This window comes from Pseudorasbora parva, chromosome 12, assembly GCF_024679245.1.
Source record: "Pseudorasbora parva isolate DD20220531a chromosome 12, ASM2467924v1, whole genome shotgun sequence".
Taxonomy (NCBI): Eukaryota; Metazoa; Chordata; class Actinopteri; order Cypriniformes; family Gobionidae; genus Pseudorasbora; species Pseudorasbora parva.
This window is the reverse complement of record NC_090183.1, coordinates 4,058,121-4,082,028: the sequence shown is the minus strand read 5'-3', so window position 1 is coordinate 4,082,028 and position 23,908 is coordinate 4,058,121. Positions and strand designations below refer to the sequence as shown.

Genomic DNA, 23,908 nt, shown 5'->3' with positions numbered 1-23,908 from the left:
AACAATCCTTTCTGTTTTTTCTCTCTTAAATATTCTACATTACAAAATATACTACTGTAAAAAAAAGTATATATACCGGTATCACGACTCATTGTGTATTTATGCTGCTTGAGGAAGTAGCTGCTTTGTTTTCATTCTTTACAATAAAGCTGTATATTTAACAAGTGAGAAATAAAAGGACAAACTGCAAATTACTAAATAAATTCCCTTTTAAAGCTGACATGAGAAACAATGACAAATTCATACAAAATTCTTTTGTTTAAAAATATGAGAAATGACACAAAACAAACATACAAAATGTCCATTAACCACAGAATTTAAAAAGTCATTAAGGCGTTATACATGCCTCATTGGATATTAAATTCTTTAAATACAGTCATGAAAAACACATTTTTTGATAATAAAAAAGAAGAAGAAAAGAAATCAGATCTATACCATTAAATGAAATGTGGAAATCTGATTTGCCTAATAAACCTCCAAGACAACAATTCCTGGGCAGCTTGATTATAATGTCTGGTCTGCTGTGAACATCGCCAAACAAATAACAAAAATGTTACAGTTATGCTGAATTGATAACACTGAAGAGTGTCCGTGGTCCGTTGACTTGCGTAACGTGGTTGGCATTAAATGGCGAGATCACTTTCTGTTTTCTGTGCTTCCATTGCCTTCTGCATCTTCTCCACCATCCAAATTGGCACCAGAAACGGTTTCAATTCATCCAGCTTCAACTCAGGACAGTCCCTAAGAATTCAGAGAAAATATGATGCTGCATGTTCCCACTAACATATGGAAGCTTGTTTTCTCAACGGAATAAAAAATAAGTCTTTTTAATCTCACAAATCTAACTTTTTTTCCTCACAATTGAATTAACATCTTGCAATTCTAAATTTTATATAAATTATATAAACTCACAATCGTAAGTTATCAAGACAGAATTGAGCAATATAAACTCACAATTCTGAATTTTTTTCTCATAATTGTTATATAAACTCGCAATTTTGAGAAAAAAAACATTGGACTTCATAACTCAATTATTACAATTGTGGGGTAAAAGTCAGACTTGTGAGGAAAAAGTATGATGATGATAAATAAATTTTAAAAAAAGGTAATTGCGACTTATCAAAATTTTGACTTGAATATAAATTAACTAAACTAATATAAACTCAAAATTGTGGGTTTTAAAGTCAGAATTGAGTGATATTAAGTTGCAATTGCGAGTTATAAATTTAGATTTATGATATAAACACAATTCTGAAAAAATATTTGACTTCATAACTTATGACTTTATACCTCACAATTGCGAGATTATATCTTGCAATTCTGATTTAACTCACAACTGCGATTTGTCTCGCAATTATCATTTAAATTCTTTAAACAAGCTTCCACACTAACATTCATCTTTAAGTTTTATTTAGTAGGAAAATGTGTTTATTTACTTGTAGTCATCACTTCGGGCAAGATCAAGAATATCTTCTTCTATAAGCAGATATGCCTGAGAAGAAAAACAGTTTAAATAAGATAATGAAGAATCGTAATTTACTAGACTGGGTAAACTCAGCCTGATCTGCCGGCGATTTGATTTCGCCCTGCAACTTGTACATTCATTTCTACTGCTTCTGTTACACTTTTGCAGGAATCAATCACAGACTGGCTTATCCACCTGGCACGCTATTGGCGGGTTTAACACGATGACGGATAGCAATGGGTCGTTGCCTGTTGATCATGCCTCTTGTGGTCTGATTGGTTGAAGGATATGGCGTTTAGATAAAGTCAAAAGTCGCGCGCACGAAAACCACGAGCACGCGAATAAACCCAAGCGTGCAAAACAGACCCACGAGAGGAAAATAGCAACGCGAGAGCGCATCTGTGCACCCGCGAGAGCGCATCTGTGCAGCCGCGAGCGCATTTGTACACCGCGAGCGCGCATTTGTACACCGCGAGCGCGCGAAACAGTATTTAGGGGCGGAAATGAATATTAGCGCAAGCCCCTGCTGCCTAGCGCGCTCAACTGCAAATGAGCGCTCGCGTGACTACTCAACACTCGCTCGCTCCTCGAGTTGACTTTTGACACTGTGAGGGCGGGGCAATGACTTTTGTCTTCCCACCTGTGATTGGTCATTTGTTTAATCAGTTTTACTCTTGTTTAAACATGTAGCAGGACTAGGACAAGGCACGTTTTAAGGAACCATTATGTCGGACCCTGAGTAGGTAATTTAATTTTTAAGTCTTTGTGTTTCGAGTGCAATATATTCAATATATGAAATTGTATTGTACAATTTCGAAGGTATTTTGTTTACAATCATCTTGAATAGTTTGTATAGGACCTTAACACTTAAAAAAGATAAGCTAATTTAAGATAAAGCTGACTAACCCATAAATGTAGGATGTTAAAGGTTAGTTTTGACCTACATTGACAATATACAGTAAATAAATCATCGCATTAAGTACATCAATAATGTACTAAACAAAGCAGCGTAAATGCAATCTTTGTAATTTATTCAAACCACAGCACCGACCCCTATTGCTATTATCGTAATGCCGTTTATAAAATGATTAGAACACATTACAAACGGCATTAGTGAAACTTAAGGGTTACATCACTGAAAGCGTTTTTCTGCTGATGGTCTATGTGACCCTGTAAAAAGTGTAAAACAAAAAAAAGTGACGTTTTGATGTTTTCTGTCATCCTATATGCAAACAATTAAGAAAATAATTTTGATAGATTTACTACTAAGACCATGTTTGAAATAGGGAAATTAGTAAGTAAAATCAAACTTTGATGCTCATTATCTATTTTTTTTTAATACTTTCCTGGACTCAAAGGATGAGTAGAGATAATGTAACCCTTTCAACTTTTGAAGTGTGTTTATCACAAAAGTGACATGGTATCTTAACATCTCATTAATTATTCTTTGTTCTGTCAATAGCTAAGACACCACTTTTTGGCAAATCTTTTACACAAGTTGCAACAGGCCTTCAGCACAATACCACTGGATTTAGATTATCTGGAGTTTCTGTGTCGTCAGGAGCTGTATATTCTGGAGGCCCTGTCCAGTCACATACAAGTATCCCCTGCTATCATTTACATTTACATTTAATCATTTAGCAGACGCTTTTATCCAAAGCGACTTACAAAAAAGGGGAGAGTAATAGAAGCAACGAAACAGACAAGGCCAACAACCTGTAAGAGCTGTAAGAAGTCTCAATTAATTAGCACAGTACAATTTTTTAATTTTTAATTTTTTTTTAATAGACATGTACAACAAAAACTCACGTACGCAAAATACAAAACACTGGATTTTGATAGCTATGATAACAACCCATTAGGACTAAGGCTGTTGCCCCAGCTGTTGTCGTTAATGCAGATTCAGTGGCCCAATGGGTGGTATCACCCAGGCTTTGTAAGAGCTCTTTGACCTTATACGGGCACAAGCGGAACATCCAGCACCATGTGTCAGATAAATAAATCACAAAGATGCATTTACGCTGCTTTGTTTATACATTAGGATACTAGCTTTGTTAAGTAGCTAGAAATGCTACTCAGCGATGATTTATTTACTGTATATTGTCAATGTAGGTCAAAACTAACCTTTAACATCCTACATTTATGGGTTAGTCAGCTTTATCTTAAATTAGCTTATCTTTTTTAAGTGTTAAGGTCCTATACAAACTATTCAAGATGATTGTAAACAAAATACCTTCGAAATTGTACAATACAATTTCATATATTGAATATATTGCACTCGAAACACAAAGACTTAAAAATTAAATTACCTACTCAGGGTCCGACATAATGGTTCCTTAAAACGTGCCTTGTCCTAGTCCTGCTGCTACATGTTTAAAGAAGAGTAAAACTGATTAAACAAATGACCAATCACAGGTGGGAAGACAAAAGTCATTGCCCCGCCCTCACAGTGTCAAAAGTCAACTCGAGGAGCGAGCGAGTGTTGAGTAGTCACGCGAGCGCTCATTTGCAGTTGTGCGCGCTAGGCAGCAGGGGCTTGCGCTAGTATTCATTTCCGCCCCTAAATACTGTTTCGCGCGCTCGCGGTGTACAAATGCACGCTCGCGGTGTACAAATGCGCTCGCGGCTGCACATATGCGCTCTCGCGGGTGCACAGATGCGCTCTCGCGTTGCTATTTTCCTCTCGTGGGTCTGTTTTGCGCGCTTGGGTTTATTCGCGTGCTCGTGGTTTTCGTGCGCGCGACTTTTGACTTCATTTAAACGCCATAGAAGGACTATCCAATTGCATACAGAGTCATTTAAATAATGCTCGTTGATCACACCTCTTGTGCAGTAGAAAATACAAAGCAGACTCCCCAGACCAATGTTCAATCTTAAATTGAGCTTGGTCTGGTGATAGCCACCACTATTTTAGCACTTTGAGATTGTATGGAATGAAAATAAAATCTATTATTATTATTAAGTAATATGCTGCTTTATTAGACATTTTTTGTAAACACAAACACTCACCATCTTTCCACCTGTGGCTCTCATGTGCTGTCTTTCTGAAAGCCAGTGCTTGTCCTGAGCATCAGCAGCATACTGAGACAAAAAAGATATTACGGATACTTCCAAATGAACACAGAAACGGCTGAATCAATGCTCAGAAAAAGTCTCAACATACCTTGAAGAGCTCCGCGTGTTTGATGTAGATCCTTCCTCTTGTACCGCCCATTCCCAAAGCCCTAAAATTACATCCACTATCAGTACTTGTTGAACGCATACATCCAAATCACATGTTTTTTTTATTGTTTAATGTCCATGTCAACTAAAAACATTTGAGCAAAACTTTGTACACTTACTTATTTGCCCTGGATCCCAGAACGAACATGCTGCTCTCACTCAGTCTGGACGGGTCCCACTATATAGACATCAACACAGACACATTAATATCATATAAACATTTCAGCATGCCATTTTAAACCAAACGCACATACCTTAGGACCTTCTCTCTTTATTGGCTCAGATACTTTGAGCTTCGCTCTGTGGAATATGTTTTAAAATTTCAATGGCTTGATTATTTAATATATGACATCAGATTAAAAAAAAATATATAAGTAAACTTACGGAGTGCTGTAGTGGGCTGTTCTGTCGTACTGTACAACCGGACCGGGAGGACGACCTTTTCTCTGAAAATAAACACACATTATGTATTTATAATCGTTGGTATTCAGAATAACAGCACTCTTGTTTATGTGATGCTTAATTAAAGTGCCCCTGTGATGCTTTTTTTAAATATTACTTTTCATGCATTGTACGTAATAATAGCTGTTTGTGAATGTATAAAAGCTCTGCAAAGTTTTAAAGATCAAAGTGCACAACAAATAAAGTTATTGTTATTGTCTGAGAACTTCTGAAATGAGTCAGCCGTATTTCCAGTCTCACTTCCTGAGATTTGCATAATGCCAGCCTATGATTTTCATTGGCTGCTGCAAACAACTTTGCCCCGCCTTTAAACACTGTAGTTGTAGCGAAGACTGGAACAGTTCGGTTTGCGCTGTCGACATGAGAAGACGCTGTTTTCTGCACTGCAAATCCACTTTGCATAAGGAAATGATACAGAATTTTTTTTCGCCATCGTCACTATTTTTTATCAATGTGTGTCAGTGCTAGGGGCTGGGACGAAACAACTATCTCCCTGTTTCACAATACTCCGGTGCCGATACAATATGTATTACAATTTTTTGACCAATCAGAGCAGGCTCATGAAATGGAGGGGTTTAGAGAGACTGAATCTTCGAACAAGCCATTTTCAGACTCTTTGAGAAATTAGATGATGTGCGATATTATGAGAATATTTTTGACCTTTAATGCATGTTAATCACTTGTGTCTAAATCTAAATGTCCACGAAGGCGAGGGAGGATTGTGAACACTTACATAAAACTTTTCTGTTTTCTTACATGTTATGTCAAACTAGTATAACAATTAACAACAAGCTTAATGTGATTTTGCCGTCCGTCATGTGTGCAGCTTCTTTTCATACACAAGAAGTGCATTCATCCCAGACACGCAAGTAGTTGCCATGGTAATGACCAAGTAGTTGCTGTGGTTCATTGTGGACTAACATTTATTTGAGGAAATCTGGTTAATATAAGTTTTTGGTTTGACGTATTAGTAATATAGGTTTGACGTATTAGTTCTGTGCTGTCCATTGACTCAGTTGATTTGAATCAATATGTGCCCTCACCTCTATGGTCCGCACTCGTGAGAAGGTGCGCGACAGAAATAAAGTCATCGCAATCGTGCGCGTTGAAAGCACGAGACCCCTTTTCTCTTGGCGGTGTGCATGGTGAATATAACTCTCCGACCGGCTCCGGATCCGAAGGTGCGGTAAAGTAGTATCCGGTGCAATTGTATCGGGGTAGTTTTAGGAGTACAAGTACTTGAGCACAGCATCGGACCGACACCCGAGTACTGGTATCGGTGCATCCCTACTACTACTAGCTAGACTCCTTTATGTATACAGACGTGATGTAAAGACACAATGACACGATCAAATTTCCCGCAAAAATCCACTAGGACCACTCAAATTATAAAACGTCATTATTAAAAGCTTACCGTTGTGAAACAGGCTTAGGTAAGGCGACCGGTTTGAAAAGTTTGGCTGGTTGTGTACTTGCTCAAATTTATTTTGGATAATATTTAACAGACTGCAGCTTTAAATATGTTACTTTTTATGCATGTTTGATATATACTACTATTCAAAATACATTTTTTAAATCTTTAAAAAAAATGTAATAATAATCAACACTGATAATAATAAGAAATGTTCCTTAAGCAGCAAATTAGAATTATTTCTGAAAGATCAAGACTGGAGTAATGATAATAAATTCAGCTTTGATCACTGGAATAAATTACACATTACAATCTACTCAAATAGAAAAGTTATTTTAAATTGAAAAAATTATATTTAACAATTTTACTGTATTTCTGATCAAATAAATGTAGGTTTGGGGTGCAGAAGTCTTACTGACCCCAAACGGTTATGAGTGTGCGTGTGTGTGTTTCCCCTTCACCTTTTTAGGGATGGGACTGTCTCTCTGGCCAGAGGGGTCGTCTGGCTGCCGTGAACGCTGTGGAATGAACAAACAACAAAAAAAGAAGAAGAAAAAAGAAGAAGAAACTCAAAAACCAACAATTTAGAAATGAAATAAAATACATCAGAAGAACTAAGAAATGATCAGACACTTGTATAGTCTTTATTTACAATCTTTACAGACTTTAACATCTGAAATTAAATTCTCAATGAATTGCAGAACATAACATTAACCTTCACTGCGGGGTCAACACTAGGTTTCGGAGCCGTTTTCTCTGCATCAGGAAAGAGCTGCTTTGCCTAAAAACAGAACATTTCCAAACATTTAACTTATTGGCTGATTCACCACAATTTTTAACCTAAATATTTGCAGTATTTGTTTATAAATGATGTTTTACATTTTCCAGGCAGTTCCTGCAAGCATCTCTGATAAGCTGATCGGGCTGCACGTCTCCTCCGACATTCTCCTTCACATTACTGGCCGCCTTCTCAAAAAACTGCGCCGCAAAGAGAAGAGGAAAAACAAACACGATCAGAGCAATTTAATCACACACAGCCAGTCCCAAAATAAGCAAACACGATCCGTCACTCACCTTCATATATTTTCTGAACACAGCGCGGATGTCTTCATTGAAGCTGGGCTGCAGAACGGTCCGCAGAAGCTCCATGGAAATGACAGGATCTGTATAACTACACGCAATGACATGTTCAGATGAACAGCAATGTTTTGAAAGAGCCACAAATGTCACACAGATGTATTAACCTGGGATAGGTGGAAAGAAATGTAACAAATCTTGAAATGCACATTAGTGGACTTACCTAACGGTCATCTGCGAGCGCCGTCCCCTGCGATGCACCTGTCTGTGTTTGATCATGATGTTCCAGGGATTCTGCCATTCAGAAAAACATGTCTTCACAGCATCCACATACAGTATAAGGCCATCAAAAACGATCCAATCAGGACGAGCTTTCAAATGACCACAGCCCTCTTGCATGGTTTATAATATAGTGTTAGAATAAAAAATATATATAATATATATCCCCATGGGTGTCGAAGCAAAAAGAAAAAAAAAATGTGCTTGGGTCCTTCCCCAGAATTCTTTTTACTGGAGCAGATGCCATTTTTATCAAGTACAAATATATGGCCTCGTTTACGGAACATCTGGTTGGGCCAGACAAAATTACCGAAAACACACAATCACAATCAAAAGATATTTCAATATAATGCTCAATTTAAAGTTGCAAGGATGTATTGACAGACAGACAGTGCAATAACTCAATACTTAACATATACACAAAGTATCGGTCAGAAGTTTGGAAACATTACTATTTGAAATGTTTTTAAAAGAGGTAGTATCTTCTGTTCATCAAGGCTTTATTGATTTGATCAAAAACACAGAAAAACTGTACAAAACTTTAAAATTGAGAAATATTATTATAGTTTAAAATAATGGTTTTCGATTCTATTATTCATATTAGAATGATTTCTGCAGGATCATTTGATACTGAAGACTGGAGTAATTATGATGGAAATTTGAGCATTGATCACAGGAATAAATTAGTTTAAAGTATATTAAAATAGAAAACAATATTTTAAATTGTAATAGTTTCACAATTTTACATTTTTTTCCTGTATTTTTGATCAAATAAATGCAGTCCTGGTGAGCAGAAGCGATTTCTTTCAAAAACAGCAGTTAAAAACTGGTGTTTGCAAACTTTTAACCAGTACTGTATAAGCATGAGACTAACTTATTCATAAAAACAATAAAATACATTAAAATAAAATAAATAATTTCATCACACATTCCAGTAATAAAAATCTGGGTACTTAATGACTTTAAATAAATAATAATAATAATAATAATTTTTATTTATAATGCACTTTATATTAAACAAAATCTCAAAGTGCTACAGAATTAAAAAACAATCAACAACAATAAATAAATAAGTAAATTAATAAAATAAAATAAATAAAACTGAAATGTCCTAAAAGCAAGCTTCATTTTCTTTGTGCAAAATATGTTTTCTTTTTCTTATGTGATGAAATATGACCCGGAAATGTTCTTCAAGTTTCATATTCAGTTATGGTGCACAGAGAGAATGACGATGAGGACGGTGATGGTGATGAAGATGACACGAGTTTGACTCACCACTGTCTGAACCTGCTGCTCAGTGAAATCCTGCTGGAGCCAATCCCGGCGTCCCTCGCTCCTGTGGGCCCCCATCACTCACAATCGATGAAGATCGATGGAAAAGCTCCAGGGGTTTCTTGATGTTGATCGATAAGTGTGGCACTTCACTGTCGCTGTGACCGGACAGCAGCTCAATGCAGTCCGATAGCAGGCGAGCTAATTCAGGCCTTTTGCACTACAAATATGCATTAAGAATAAATTATTTAACGGCATGCACTTAGACACAAGGAGGTGATCAAAAAAGTCACTGTTTGGCAAAGTTTTGAGAGCTCGATGAATCGTCAGTCGCTTCCTCAAGCTCAACAACGCAGTGACGTAAACAAGATTGTTATCGACTATCGCGAGTTTCAAAATAAAAGTCTAAGATCGGAAGTGCGCATGCGCAACTTAACCATGGGCGTGGCCACACTTCAGATTCACTTACACGCATCGAGCGGACATCTTTGTTGTGGCCGAAGAAGATGCATGTCTGTGGAGAAATTTCTGAGGTTCTCAGATAAATATTTTCTCTGCGAATGTTACATTTCAAATATAAAATTGTGTTTTCAATCCAACGCCATACTTTTGTAATTTGCTATCGGTGTGTATTTTCTATTCAATGGTAGCTACTCGTTAAAAAGAATGCCTTGATAATAAATGACTAACGTTACTAACGTTATATGTACAACTACGGCATTGCGCACAGTACTACAAGGTACTTCAAATTATGTTAAAGCATCCTAAGACTCTCATCCTAAGTCTTTTGAATTTAGTATTTTTTCATGTCATCACGCAAATAAAACTACGTGTGCTAAAAAATCTTTGTACATTTTTTGTTTGTTTAAAAATGATATTTTATTCACGTGTAATGCCATGTCCTCGCAAGTGAACACCACTAGTAGTCAAAATAAAATTACATATAGGCAAAAACAAGGTATTTTGTTTATTTTTATATTTTGTCCATTCACCAATAAGTTTTCAGGTTTGAAGAAAAAAACAACAACTTTGTTTAAATATGCAATGTCTACCTAATTTGTATATTCATGTGGTCAACATGGAATGAAAAGTGCAATATGTTCATAGGAACAATGATATGTAATTTCCCTATTCACTTGTGTCTCCCAGAATGCCTGATAAACATAGGACATGCATGATATCAATGCCGTTTCATAACAGAAAGTCATATTTTGATTAGAAACCACATAACATTTTCCTGAGATGTTGATTTATAACAAAAAGCCTCATTTAAATAATTATAAAATATTTTCCATAAGTGTGCTAAATATGATTATTTAGTCAATTTTAAAGACCAAGGAAAAGTTTTTGTTCTGGTGAAGCCTCAAAACAAACGTTATCTCTGAAAAGTACTGAATGTGCTGTTTACAGGACATCCACATCTAAAACTGTGACATGTATGGTGTTCACTACAATAATATAATGATGTTCTCATACTAGGACAGTGGCACCCAGGAGGCTTTCAGGTGCACATAAAACATGGTATTACCATGGTACCATAAATAATACCAAGGTACTTTGTTGTTACAGTACAATTTCAGCAAATTCTAAGCTGATTAGCTTAGAGAAAGAATGTAAAATAAATATTATAACAAAATGCCAGAGATGCGTTTATGATTTCAATATTTTACTGAGAGCTTTTCTGATTCAGAGGAAAATCTTTATACCATTTTAGGTGATGGGAAATGCCACAACACTGATAATATACAGGTAGAAGAAACAAATTATATAAGCACAGACATATTTACATTCACTGAATCTTTGTCTTTATCAGAATAAGATTACAGGGGAGACATTCATGGCATTTTAGAGGACACTGAATCAACAAACGCAATGGCGACCAAATATAAATCAATCAACATGACTGATAAATGCAAATCGGTTAAAAGCCTAGTGTGGCAAAGCTTACAACTAACTAAACAATATAGATTTGTACAATTTATATAATTGTGTTTTTTTTGTAATGGAAAATATCAGGTCATGCAAAATAAAAACCTAAACACACTTTCGTAAGAAAACAAGGAACAAAAGGAGAATTATAAAAATAAAGTTATGGATAAATGGATGTTTTTGCTGGTTACACCTTATGCATTACTGATGCAATCGTACACAGTTCTACTTTAAGATACAAGATAAATTCCTCCTTTTTTTAATAACACTTTGGTTTAGTTTAAAACAACTATTTCATAAATTCTATAATTCATAAACAGTTTAGAACCAAAAAGTTAAATAAAATTAAAATAAAAATCATGGTGAAAAAGACATCTTTTGTGTTCTTTTCACAACAGCCGTGAGGGAAAACAACAAACTTCATACCCATGTTCTGTACAACATCTACAGTTTTGCTGGTGATCCACTCTGGGATTAGGAAATCCAACAAGTGCCCAATGCTCAATGTTATGTTACGTTGGATTTTAAGGATGGCAAGCTGGGTTACATTACGCATCAAACCACTGGAATGCTTTTAAACATAATATAAAAGCCATTTCCCAAGTTTGGCTACAAGACAATGTAGTCCAGTGGAAAAAAAAATACACAAAAAAACGAACAAATAAACAAACCTATACTTACAGATGAAAGTGATTGGGTCTAATAAAGTGATAGTATACAATACGGATTTCTACATGCGTATTAACATGGCAAAAACAAAAATAATCCACCATTGTAGTGTTAATAATCGCAACATTTAAAGTCCAATTGTAGCAACAAGTTCGATCAATAACGTCTTTTCCTTTTTTTTAAATGTACATTCAAAACGCTGCCCAGTGATACAATTTCAACTCAATATTATGTAAACAAATTTCTATGATTAGAATAAAAAAAAATATAAAATAAAAAAAAAGTCAACTTTTAAAGCACTTTTCACATACACGAAACAGTGAAATCAAGGCAATAGCGACCAGCCCTAATAACTGGACGCCGATGCAGTTATTAAATGAAGATAAGCCTCGTTTGCTTTTCTTCGTTTGAGTTTCAAGGTGTCGTTGCTCTCAATTATAAAACACCTGAAATGAGAGGTAGACTCACTGGAGAAAAACGAGGGGTGTACGCCATTGTTAGGAGCCGATTCATTTTTCAGTAAAACCACGAACAGGTGGAATAATGCTTTCATAACTAATAAGAAATTTCTCTTTTTCTTTTTACACTCGCTAGATGCTACAATTGTTGCGACCCAGAATGCCACATTAGGCTTGTACTGTACAGAAAAGAATCGCAATAAAAGGTACAAAAACCTATTTAACCATTTCAGATTTGCTATTGTGTTCTGTACAATATTTTAGGGACAAAAGAAAACGGACTGGATTTGACTGGAGGTGGGTGACTATTTTTCTCTTTGTTTACTGACCTTTTGTTATTACATACAGTATATATTCTATCATGGAGAAATCAAACATAACGCCTATGGACGCTAAAAACAGATGGGTATAACAGGATCCAACTGATGCTTTGAGAAGCCCCAGCGCTAATGTATGTCATGATGAAGGCTTTTAAACATAGCTGCCTGATCGCCACTCGTCTTCGGACACAGAATTATCTAAAAGAACAACAGACAAGCATCGGTGCATCAACTCTTTGACAGCTTCATATACTTGCCAGTGAGAAAAGCACAAAGTTAAAAAGTGAATGTCACAAAGCCTGTCATATTTCACTCCAAAATAGACAAAGATATTTTATATCATTTGGAATTCATTTGAAATAAAGCCTATTTGAGGATCATTCTTTTTTTTTTGCATCGCTACATTATTTCCATATTATATTATATACACGTTTTATTAATAACTCCCTACAGTAATGCAAAATGTATTTGAGTAAAGACACCCCCAATAATACAGTAAATAATTACTGTATAACCAATGAAAACAATGTCATTAACCACCATTGAGGAAAAACTTGCTGAATGAAAAACTTAATCTTCATTTTCTTTATGCAATATATTTTTCTTTTGTGTTTCATCTTGGTGTGAAATATGACATTTTAATGAGATTCACCCAAAAAGGCAAAAAAGGATAAGCTTGACTACATCTCTTTAAAAATAAAAAAGACAACAAAAAGGTGACCGATCTATCTACACAAAGATAAAAAACCCAACAATTGAGATTCAAACCCCTAAAACAAATAATATTAAATAATAGAGGTGAAAGAAAGTAAACAAACATGGGTCTTCTTACGTCAACATCTAAACCCAACAGCGCAATATTATACCTCTCATACAATCACAGACTCTTTCCCATGAACATACATACACGTGTCCACACGCCCAGCGCCGCGTCTAAATGTTTGTTGTGTCCGGTGCAGTCTTGTCAACAGGACTGCTGTTTTCCTGACTCCTAGCGGAGCGCTCCTGGACCGGTTTGGAGTCTTTGTCTCCGGTACTGGTGGAAGAGGGACCAGGTGAGGGCAACGAACGGCCGGAGACCTTATACGCCCCCAGGAGCTCCTGGATTCTCTCTGTGGTGGGCTCCCATTTGGCAAAGCCAGCATTGTTTTGGAGGAAAATGACTGCCGTTCCATGGACGGCCTTGTAGTACATCTCTTCTCTGAGAAACACAAAGTCGAGAGAGCAAACCACAAGTTAAACCATCCGTTTAATAAGCAACAGAAACCACAAGAACAACACACCCAAAAAAATAGAGGTGGGCGATATGACAACAAAAAAAAAATCACATTTCACAAAATGAGGAATATTATTATACGATAATGATCTGTTATGATGCAAGCTTGTTTTTCCTACGGAATAAAAAATAACTGCAACTGTTTCATCTCACAATTCAGACTCAAACAATTCAAACTTCATGATTCAGATCGTCTGTCAAACGGCTGAAATCACATGACATTGGCGATCCGAATCATGAAACAATACGCTGATTCATAACCTTTCACTATCACTATACAAGTCATTATTAGTTTTTTTTGCACACAAAAACTATTCTTGTGGCTTCATTAAATGATTGTAGAGCCGCTGTAGTGAGATGGGCTTTGTAACGTCGTCTTTAGTGCCTTTATGGGTCTTGACAGAGGAAATGACATTAGTGTCAATGAAAGCCTTTCTGAGCCATCGGATTTCAACACTAATATCTTCATCTGTGTGTGAAGATGAACGGAGGTCTGACGGGTGTGGAACGACATGAGGGTAAGTAATTAATGACAATTTTCATTTTTGGGTGAATTAACCCTTTAATACCAGGAGTAAATGGCCTATTATACTGACAAACGTTTTTATCATCACCATGATGTACATCTTCATACGGCCCAACCAATGTCTGACCTTTTGCAGATGTGCTGCGAGCCGCTGCGGTACTCGTGCTCAAAGGCAGGCACGATCATCTGGTGCCTTCGGAAGCGACTGGACTCCATCCGTGTCAGCGCAGGGGTCGGCGGGTCACGCCACTCTGGTACAAAGATGATGAAGGACAGCGGCTCGCTGGAACGTTCCAGAAGATCCTGAGAAAGATGGAGAGATGAGGAGAATTAGTGTGAGAAATTTGATATGATGATATTCCAATCTAATGAATTTAGGGTAAGATTAAAGTTTCCACGTTTCCACCGCAGGAACTTTCCCCAGGAACTAGGAACATTGGGGTGGTTGTTTCAACTGCAGTAGTCCTTTTGCAAAGTTCAGGAACTTTTGAGGGTGGGACTTGGGCGCTGAACATGCTGATTGGTTTAGCTCACGCAGCATTTTATTTCAACCGGCATATTTAAGTCTTTTGCGAGGTTCGTTCTGCGTTCAGTAAATATCAGTCTTGCTCTTTCTGTCTAATGGCACGCGTTCGTCTCAGCCATCTCACGGTTGATGTCCATATAGCTGATAATAACATAAATCTAGCTTTACAAGCTTTCAGATTACGCTTTAGTATCAGTGCTCTTTTCTGCCGTTTTAATTACCTCTTTAGTAAACCAATACATAACCAGCCAAAGCAGCACAGCTTGAATCTCCTCCATACTTGCTATTGTTGCAGATAGTCTCGCAAAAATGATTATTGTCAGTCACTGACTGGGAGTCCTGCATCTCTGGACTAATTTGCCTAATCTTCACGGTACTTTAGGCCGCAGTGGAAATGCACAGTAGCAGGTCTGGGGGAAAAAAGTTCCTGGTACAAACTGTTCCCGGTAATTTCGGTGGAAACGGGGCTTAAGTCACACACCTCAAAGCGTGTCACCATGGCGTCCATTAGTTCCTCACAGAACGGAGGGTTTGCCTCAAATGAGCCACTGGCCGGAGAGAAGCTGAGAAACGGCCTGTGAGGACAGACATGAGGAAGAGATACAGTAAAGCACACTACCTTCTCTGATAGAAGCCACACTTGCTTTTATATAACGGCAGTAACAGAATAATTATAATTTAATTACATTTTTGTCACATAGTACTGACTGATCAAAAGTATGGAAACATTACTATTTTTTATGTTTCTCAAAAAAGGCTCTTGTGCTCATTAAGCCTGCATTTATTTGGTCAAAAATACAATATTATTTCAATTTTAAATAATGGTTTTCTATGTTGAATATTTTAAAATGTAATTTATTCCTGTGATCTAAAGCTGATTTTATCATCATCATTACTCCAGTCGTCAGTGTCACATGATCCTTCAGAAATCATTCTTATATGATGATTTATTATCAATGATGGAAACATTTGTACTGATTAATATTTCTTATACCCTGTGATACTTTTTTAGGATTCACTGATGAATAAAAAGTTAAAAAGAACAGCATTTATTTAAAATAAAATATATTTTTTAACAATATAAATCATCACTTTTTATCAATTTAACACATAATTGCTGAATAAAAAAAAATTACAAAATGTAAATAAATAGATTACTGATCCTAAAGATTTGAACTGTAGTGTATATTGTTACAAAATATTTTATTTAATATTTTAAATAAATGCTGTTTTTTTATTCATCAAAGAATCCTAAAAAGAATCATCACAGATTATTGAAAAATATGAATCAGCACAACTGTTTTCAGCCCCGATAATAAATCATCATCATATTAGTATGATTTCTGAAGGATCATGTGACGCTGAAGACTGGAGTAATGATGCTGAAAATTCAACTTTGATCACAGGAATAATACTTAAAATAGAAAAACATCATTTTAAATTGTAATAATATTTCACAATATTACAGTTTTTTTCAGCATTTTTGATAAAAATCAGTAGTGTTTCCAAAGTGTGTGTGTACCAAAACATGCACATGGTAAAATATACATTTTCAGAGTCATAACAGCAAAGCAATTTATTACTTTGACACTCAAAATCCTCAAATCAAGATCACTAACATACCCTCGAGATCCAAAGAAGCCATCAATGTCGGGAAACGCGGAGCAGAACTGCTTGAAATAGCAGTTCAGAGGAGAAGCGAAGCACTCAAATGTCACTCCAAATTTTTTGTTGAGAGCCTCAAAGACGGGGACAGGCAGTGCCCCCTGCAGGCCAGACCCCTCGTTCACACCAGAGCCAAACATCACCTGTAATTCACAACACACGTTGATGCTGCATTTGCTTTCCTGATTGGTTACCAATCCCTGTAAATGTGGGTCTTACCTGGTATCTTTTGATAAGGCACCACACACGAGACAGGAACTTTTCAAACCTTGGGTCATCTATACAGCTGTATCGATAAAGGAGTTCCTGTGTATGCCAGAGAAAGAAAAGCAACAAATTAAGAATCCAATGTAGTGCACGTTTCTGGGTTTAATTTGTTTTGTGCTAGTGTTAATATGTACACACCAATTTGTTAAAATGACCACGGTTGACCTTCACCATTTCCCCTTTATACCGCAGACAAGCCATGTCATTCTCGAAGTGCAGCTCTACACGCGGCTGAGGAGGAGCAGGGATGGACAGTCTGACTGGATAACAATACACCAACCGGTCCTGAACCTCCGTCGACTCTGTGACGTCCACTTTAAAGCAAGAAGAGTAGTTCAGAGGGGCTCTAAAAGTCAAACCAAGAGTGAATATTTGCACCAGAGCCAAAATGTATCCTTTTTTTGGATTTGTTCGATTTTTGTCTAAAAATAAAACCCTCACTGACCATTTTTCACATTCATGGATATCTCCACCTCCTACCTGTATCTGACTGATTTTATTTCAATTAAATGTCATAACAGTTTCAGAGGTTATTACATGGCTGACACAAATTCATTCTATGAGCGCATTTAATAATTTTCACCTTAGAAGAAAAAACAGACTAAAAGACTAAACAGTTTTACATGATATAGAAGATTCTTCAAATGGGCCAATTTACAAGTACATCTTACAAAATAAGTCATTCAAAGCCTCATAGCTTTTTTGTTCAAAATGATATATAAACAATCAAATAACTTGAATAATCAAAAGTTGTATCTATATTGTATGGCCTAGAGCGAACATGAACCAACAGTGATCAGCTGTATTTATTTAACTTATGTTAACAAAGATTCGAACGGTTATGAATCAGCATTAGAGCTGCAACTAACGATTATTTTTTCTGTCGACTAATCTATCGATTATTTTTTCGATTAGTTGACTAATCTAACGATTATTTTTATTACAATAAATAATTAATCTAATGTTCTTTTTTGTAATTAGCTCATGAATCCATTCGATAACTTTACAAAAAAATATATAAGTACAACTTCTAATATAATATTTCAACCTTTATTATTTTTTAACCTTTATTAATTTTCAACAAATGTGGTTGATGTTTTTACAGTATAAAATAATAAAGAGGCAAAGAAAAAAAGTTTGTGACTGTTGTCTCGCGGCGCGCTGTCTTTAAGGGGCCGTTCACATATCACGTCTTTTGCGTGCTCAAGTTCACTATTTCCAATTTAGGCGCACGATAAGCGCGCTCATAATGGAAGTGACGCGCTCGTTTTTTCCAGGCGCGTCCGCACCGCATCGAGTTAAAAACATCTCAACTTGTCAGAATGCCGCAAGCGCAAGAATATCAGACCTGAACCAGGAAGATGGTCACCAGATCACACGGAAACCAGTTAAACCGTAACACCGGAGAGCGCCGAGATGTTTTCCTCTGAGGTGCTCGCGCATCGCAGTTGTGCTGCCGTGGTACACCATATCGGTTTTGCAAAGGGAACAAAGGGCCATTTTATTTGTCCTCTGTTTAAAGTATTCCCATACTTTTGATAACAGTGGTCTCTGTTTTGGTGATAGAATGCAACTTTCTCCATTCCCTGTATGCCATTACGCGAGATGTAAACAAACAGTGTGACGCGTCGACGCATTTCACGCACGTGAACGTATTTTTGTAGTCGACGTAATCGATGACGTCGACGCGTCGTTGCAGCACTAATCAGCATATCGATTCAGTATTTGGATAACCAGTGTCATGTGATTTCAGCAGTTTGACACACGATCTGAATCATGAATCAATATGCCGATTCATAACCGTTCGAATCTTTGTTTGCAGTTTGAAAAAGTCGTACTTTTTGTTATTTTCTGACCAAAATGTATTTTTGATGCTTCAAGAGATTCTGATTAACCCACTGATGTCACATATGGACTACTTTGATGATGTTTTAATTACCTTTCTGGACATGGACAGTATAGTGTGCATACACTTTCATTGGCAGAACAGAAAAGCTCTCGAACTAAATAAAAAATATCTTGTGCTCCGAAGATGAAGGTCTTACGGTGGTGGAACGACATTAGGGTGAGTCATTAATTACATAATTTACAATTTTGGGTGAACTAACCCTTTAATGGAGTTCACGTGACTGAAAACAGCAGATATGAGCTGCCTTTTATTGATCATCAGCTAATTTTTAAATCAAAGACCGCAATATGAGCGAGCGCGGGCACAACACTTGTAAGATCATTCAGTTTCTTTACTTTTAATGGAGATGATAGTTGTTAAACACAGGTAAAATTAAAGGTCCAGTTGATATATCGGATTGCTTGTATTTATTGACTAAATTGTATACATGAGGATGCAGTGCATCGTGATATCAAATTGAACCGAATCGATGACCCTTAAAAAAAATGATTTTGCTTGCCTTTCCATCTCCTACCTGAGATATTGCACTCTTTAAGTAGAGTGACGTGAGCCTGGCGAATCCTGCGCACATATTCAGCAGAGATGTGATAGATCTTTGAACAGATGCCTTCAACAGAGTCCTTCGCCACGGCCGTCACGTGAGGGCCGCACTGCTTCCGTAAGTGCTCGAGCCGATCCTGAGGAATGATCCCATTATGGTCACGCATATTATGTCGCCTTAAAATGCCATCTAGTTAGGCAGCTCAGAACAAAACTACAAAGGATGTACCATGTAGTCCTCCTTGCTGGCAGAATGGTCTCGTCTCAGCCAGTTCATCGTGTCCTCGACGTTCCACTTCACCACCTTCCGACTGTCAGGAGTTGCATTTCTGTGCAAATATTAAATATACTTTCATGCAACGTTCATGTTAGTCTCAAGACATTAGTAATGAAAATGAATAATTACCTGGAGTCAATCATTTTCTTGGCCGCCTCTGCATATTTAAACAACAGTTTCCTGGCCTCTTCCTTGTATTTGATGCGAGAGAGCCTAACATTAAATTACAGACAAGTTATACAATTATAAAAGCATTTAAAAATAATGAAATACGCAACACAAAAACAAAGACGAACTTGGTTATGTGATGAACAATTATGCTTTAGTACCTGATGGGGATGTCGTTCATGATCTCTCTGAACATGGACGGGGAAATGACCGGATCGCACTCGCTGGGCAAGAGCGGATCCAGACCTTTATCCACCACCTTTCTCTCCAAAAGCCAACGGTTGAAGGATTCTCGCGGGGGCTCTATGCCTGAAAACAGATCATTCAACCTCCAATTATTCCTTAATAATCTCTAAATTAGAGTTACACAATTGAAACGTTTGGGGTTGGTAGGACTGAAAGAAGTCTCTTTAGCTCAGAGTCTGCATGAATTTATTTACCACAAATACAGTAAAAAGAGGAATAATGTGAAATATTACAGTTTTAAATTTAAATTTAAAATGAACTATTTTAATATGCAAAGCTGAATTTTTAGCATTACTCCAGTCTACATTGCCATACATTACTTCAGAAATCATTTTAATATGATGATTTACAATAATTTGCTAATTAATTTGCTTTACAATAAGGTTCATTAGTTAGCGATATTACTTAACATGAACTAATAAAGAACTGCACTTATATAGCATTTATTTATCTTTGTTAATTTCAACATTTACTAATACTTTATTAAAATCGTGTTAACGTTAGTTAATGCACTGTGAGCTAACATGAACAAACCATGAACAGCTGTATTAACAAATACAATGACAAATGTATTGCTCATGGTTAGTTTATACATTAGCTAATGTTAACTAATGAGACCTTATAGTTTAGCGTTACCATGATTATCAATAGCCTGGTTTCCATTATATATTTTCACAAAACGTTTGCGATATTTTCTAAATGTTGCGAAATGCTGCATTTCCATTAACTGATGTTATGCGACCTCTTGCGATAAGTCACTCTAAAAATCATGGCAACGGATGTTGGTAGGTTAACGTATATCACCGCCACCGCACTAACCGTTATGTTTAATACGCAGGCGCGTTATCCAAGCATTGATGGGAAGGAAAGCCCCTTGTTTAAGGATTCTTTGATAAATAAAAGTTCTAAAGAAAAGCATTTATTTGAAATAAAAATCTTTTATAACATTAAAAATGTCTTTAATGTCACTTTTTATCAATTTAATGCATCCTTGCTGAATAAAAGTAATTTGAAAAAAATCCTACTGACCCCAGTATAAAGTTTAATATAAATATAAACAAGTTACAAATATTTATAGAGCTCATCCTCCTCAGCAAGTTACCAGATGTTTTATAGGAACCGTGCAGCATTTAAGACTTGAGACTAGGGCTGAAACGATTCATTGAGTAACTCGAGTTAATCGAATCAAAAAAATCCTTGAGGCAAAATCATCTGCCTCGAGGCTTCGCTTAGTCCATTTAACTACACACAGATATTGCAGAAAGACAGTTTTTGAGTATGAGCGGATTGCGGTTATTTCCGCGGTTCAGGTGCGTAAACATCCCAAAAATTGCAGGTGGATGAGAGAAATCGTTAATATGTTGATTTTAATAAAGACGCGGAACTCTCATATCACGCTAAAACGCAATAAATGCGTGTCGTTCTTTAACTTTCGTTTTCAGCTCATGTCGAGATCAAAGACTGCAATGCGAGAGAGAGAGAGAGAGCGGTCGGGCATCAGCACTGGTAATATCATTTAATATCGCTGTTTTTAAATGAAGACACCTGTGTGTTGAGCTTCAGGATGCGATGCTGAACATTTAAGTTTCATTTGCGGCAGTTCACCCGTCAGCTGAGGAGATACGAGCAACTCCAAACACATTAACTCGATGGAGTTTGCAGCTTTGCACATGGATCACCGTCATTGTGATGTGTGTGAAATCTTTAATGAGACTTTATATATCCTACTTGATAATATCTTCGAAATGCACCATTAGATGTTTTCAATACTAGGCGCAACAAACATCAGAACAAGCTGTAACGCGCGCGCTCGCGTTTGTGATGAGCAGCGCTCGTGCTTTCAGAGCTCAGAGCTGCGTGCTTTCATTGATTTGTGTAATTTAATCACACTTTAATCATATTTATAGCTACTAACTTAAAATAAGCTGTGTTACAATGATGAATGATTAGCTCAAAAGATCAGCATGTGTGATGTACTTTAACTGAATTAAACATATCTCGCGTTTGATCACGTTCTAGCGGTTATTCCCCCGTGTGATGTATATAGGTTGTCGACCCTGGTTTATGGAAATGTAATTTTGCCAAATAAGTTTTTTTGTTTTGTTTAGCAACCTACTTCAGTGTAGCTAATATGTGACGATAGCATTGCGCTTTACACGGAGGATTTGAAGTTGTGAATACCGGGTGCGGGTGGATGGTTTGCTTCTAACAGCTGATTCGGTGACGATAGAGCTGATCCGCACATCTCTTCTTCCAAGTTAACCTGTCCAATATGTTTTGCTTCAGTAAAGGAGTAAATAAGACAGTAAATGCTTATGTCATGCCTGAGCTGAAGCTGAAACATGAAAGTTAAGTTGCACAACATAAATACAATGTTTAGTTATTTATATTATTTATAGAATATTTATAGAATATTAGAACATTTATATTATATAGAATTTATAGAATATTTATATTGGCATTATTGATATTTATATTACTACTATTTAGATTTATTGGTTGTAGGTTTAGTTTTAGATTGAACTATGTTTACCTTTTTAAAGTAATTTGAAATAGATTTTTGTTTAATATAATATGGCAATTGTATGCATTAAAATTGTTTAGTTTCACAGTTATTAATGTATGCAATTTCAGCAATAAAACTTAATTTTTCTAAAAAGAAAACAAATTAGATGTTAATTTTAAGACACCCATCTTATTGTCTCTTATTGCTCTTTAATAAAAAAAGTAATTATTATCCGATTAATCGGTCGATTAAGTGGTAGATTAATCGATTACAAAAAGAATCGATAGCTGCAGCCCTACTTGAGACAGCCGCAGTTTCAATATTAGCAGTTTCCTTCCGCTAGCTTTGCATTCATAAATCATTAACATTTAGACAAACTACAATTGGATGTGAAAATGGAGGTGGGTGAACCAATGTTGAGGATTATATCTAACAAAAAGTAGCAAAGCTAATAACTTAACTTCAGTAGCATGAAAGAAGCTCGTCTGTTTTAAACACCGCAACATGACAAAAACACTACAATGCTGATTTTGTTACAACTCTTGTATAATCTCTCATACACAAAAATTTATGGGAACATATTAGGGGTATAACGATTCAAATTCCTTATGGTTTGGTTTGGTTTTGGTAAGGTTCGGTATTTGCTATGATCAGGGAAAAAAGTAAAAATAAAGAAAATAAGAACAAATACAATCAACATCACAAATAAAAACAATAGAGCAAAGATACCAATCAAATTAACAGTGCTTTTCAGGATTTTCAGGTAGGTCTAAAAGTTTTCAGGTACAGAAACTGTATAAAGTAATCAAATGTAAAATAACATTGTATATTTGATTGAATAAATTAAGGATTAATCCTTATTAAAATTACAAAAGCTATTCAATCAATGAGGTATGTGCTTGTCCTATGTTGTTTGATTAACATTAAAAACCCAGACAGCAGTAAAGGCTGCTGTCACTTTAGACTAATGCACCAATCACTTTACACATGCCTTGTCTTTTTCGACTGTACAAGTTCACTTAAAGTATAACATACTATTGCACTATTCGCATGGGATTAGTATTATCTAGGGACCTCTGTGATTTAGACATTACTCCCCCACATCTGAGTTTTGCGTGGCGCATTCACACGGGATAAGCAATGCCTGTGATTTTACTCGAATTTACTGACTTCAAGACTTCGTTATAGATATAGCTGTATGAAATCATAAACAGGCATCGATATAGTTTTGATTATTTTAGTAATAAATAAACACAATTTTGTTCATTTAGATAACAGATGCCATGAACTGAGCACAGACCAGCGGCAGGAATCAGATTTCATTTATCACGAGTGAGAAGCTGACACACAGCGGAAGCGCCCACTTAAACGATCTTGTCATTGTACTGTTCTGTTCTTCATTAAGAATAGATGTTAATATTAAACACACCATTCAATC

General features: G+C 36.2%; 2 protein-coding genes across 3 annotated transcripts in view; both read right to left on the bottom strand.

Moving 5' to 3' along the window:
• Nucleotides 1–191: 191 nt before the first annotated feature.
• Nucleotides 192–9,793, bottom strand: LOC137093839 (deoxynucleotidyltransferase terminal-interacting protein 1). Its single transcript, XM_067458792.1, has 13 exons — nucleotides 9,192–9,793; nucleotides 7,861–7,931; nucleotides 7,635–7,731; nucleotides 7,440–7,538; nucleotides 7,276–7,341; nucleotides 7,022–7,078; nucleotides 5,072–5,133; nucleotides 4,942–4,987; nucleotides 4,807–4,865; nucleotides 4,629–4,689; nucleotides 4,475–4,546; nucleotides 1,437–1,492; nucleotides 192–741 (listed from the first exon to the last, which is right to left on the bottom strand). Exons 1-13 carry the CDS (start codon nucleotides 9,264–9,266, stop codon nucleotides 624–626), a joined length of 939 nt encoding a protein of 312 aa, XP_067314893.1. The 5' UTR covers nucleotides 9,267–9,793; the 3' UTR covers nucleotides 192–623.
• Nucleotides 9,794–10,833: 1,040 nt separating this feature from the next.
• The window catches only part of pcif1 (phosphorylated CTD interacting factor 1), a 22,603-nt gene continuing 9,528 nt past the window's right edge, over nucleotides 10,834–23,908 (bottom strand). The window contains exons 7-17 of one of the 2 annotated variants that reach the window (XM_067458772.1): nucleotides 19,880–20,027; nucleotides 19,680–19,763; nucleotides 19,503–19,602; nucleotides 19,248–19,410; nucleotides 16,963–17,138; nucleotides 16,777–16,863; nucleotides 16,516–16,700; nucleotides 15,374–15,467; nucleotides 14,494–14,669; nucleotides 13,472–13,765; nucleotides 10,834–12,762 (exon numbers count right to left, since the gene is read on the bottom strand). In XM_067458772.1, the coding sequence (XP_067314873.1) occupies nucleotides 13,498–13,765; nucleotides 14,494–14,669; nucleotides 15,374–15,467; nucleotides 16,516–16,700; nucleotides 16,777–16,863; nucleotides 16,963–17,138; nucleotides 19,248–19,410; nucleotides 19,503–19,602; nucleotides 19,680–19,763; nucleotides 19,880–20,027 (1,481 nt within the window). In that variant the 3' untranslated portion in view covers nucleotides 10,834–12,762; nucleotides 13,472–13,497. Of the gene's footprint in view, nucleotides 13,766–14,493; nucleotides 14,670–15,373; nucleotides 15,468–16,515; nucleotides 16,701–16,776; nucleotides 16,864–16,962; nucleotides 17,139–19,247; nucleotides 19,411–19,502; nucleotides 19,603–19,679; nucleotides 19,764–19,879; nucleotides 20,028–23,908 lie in introns of both variants that reach the window. The other variant, XM_067458770.1, reaches the window with a different exon arrangement.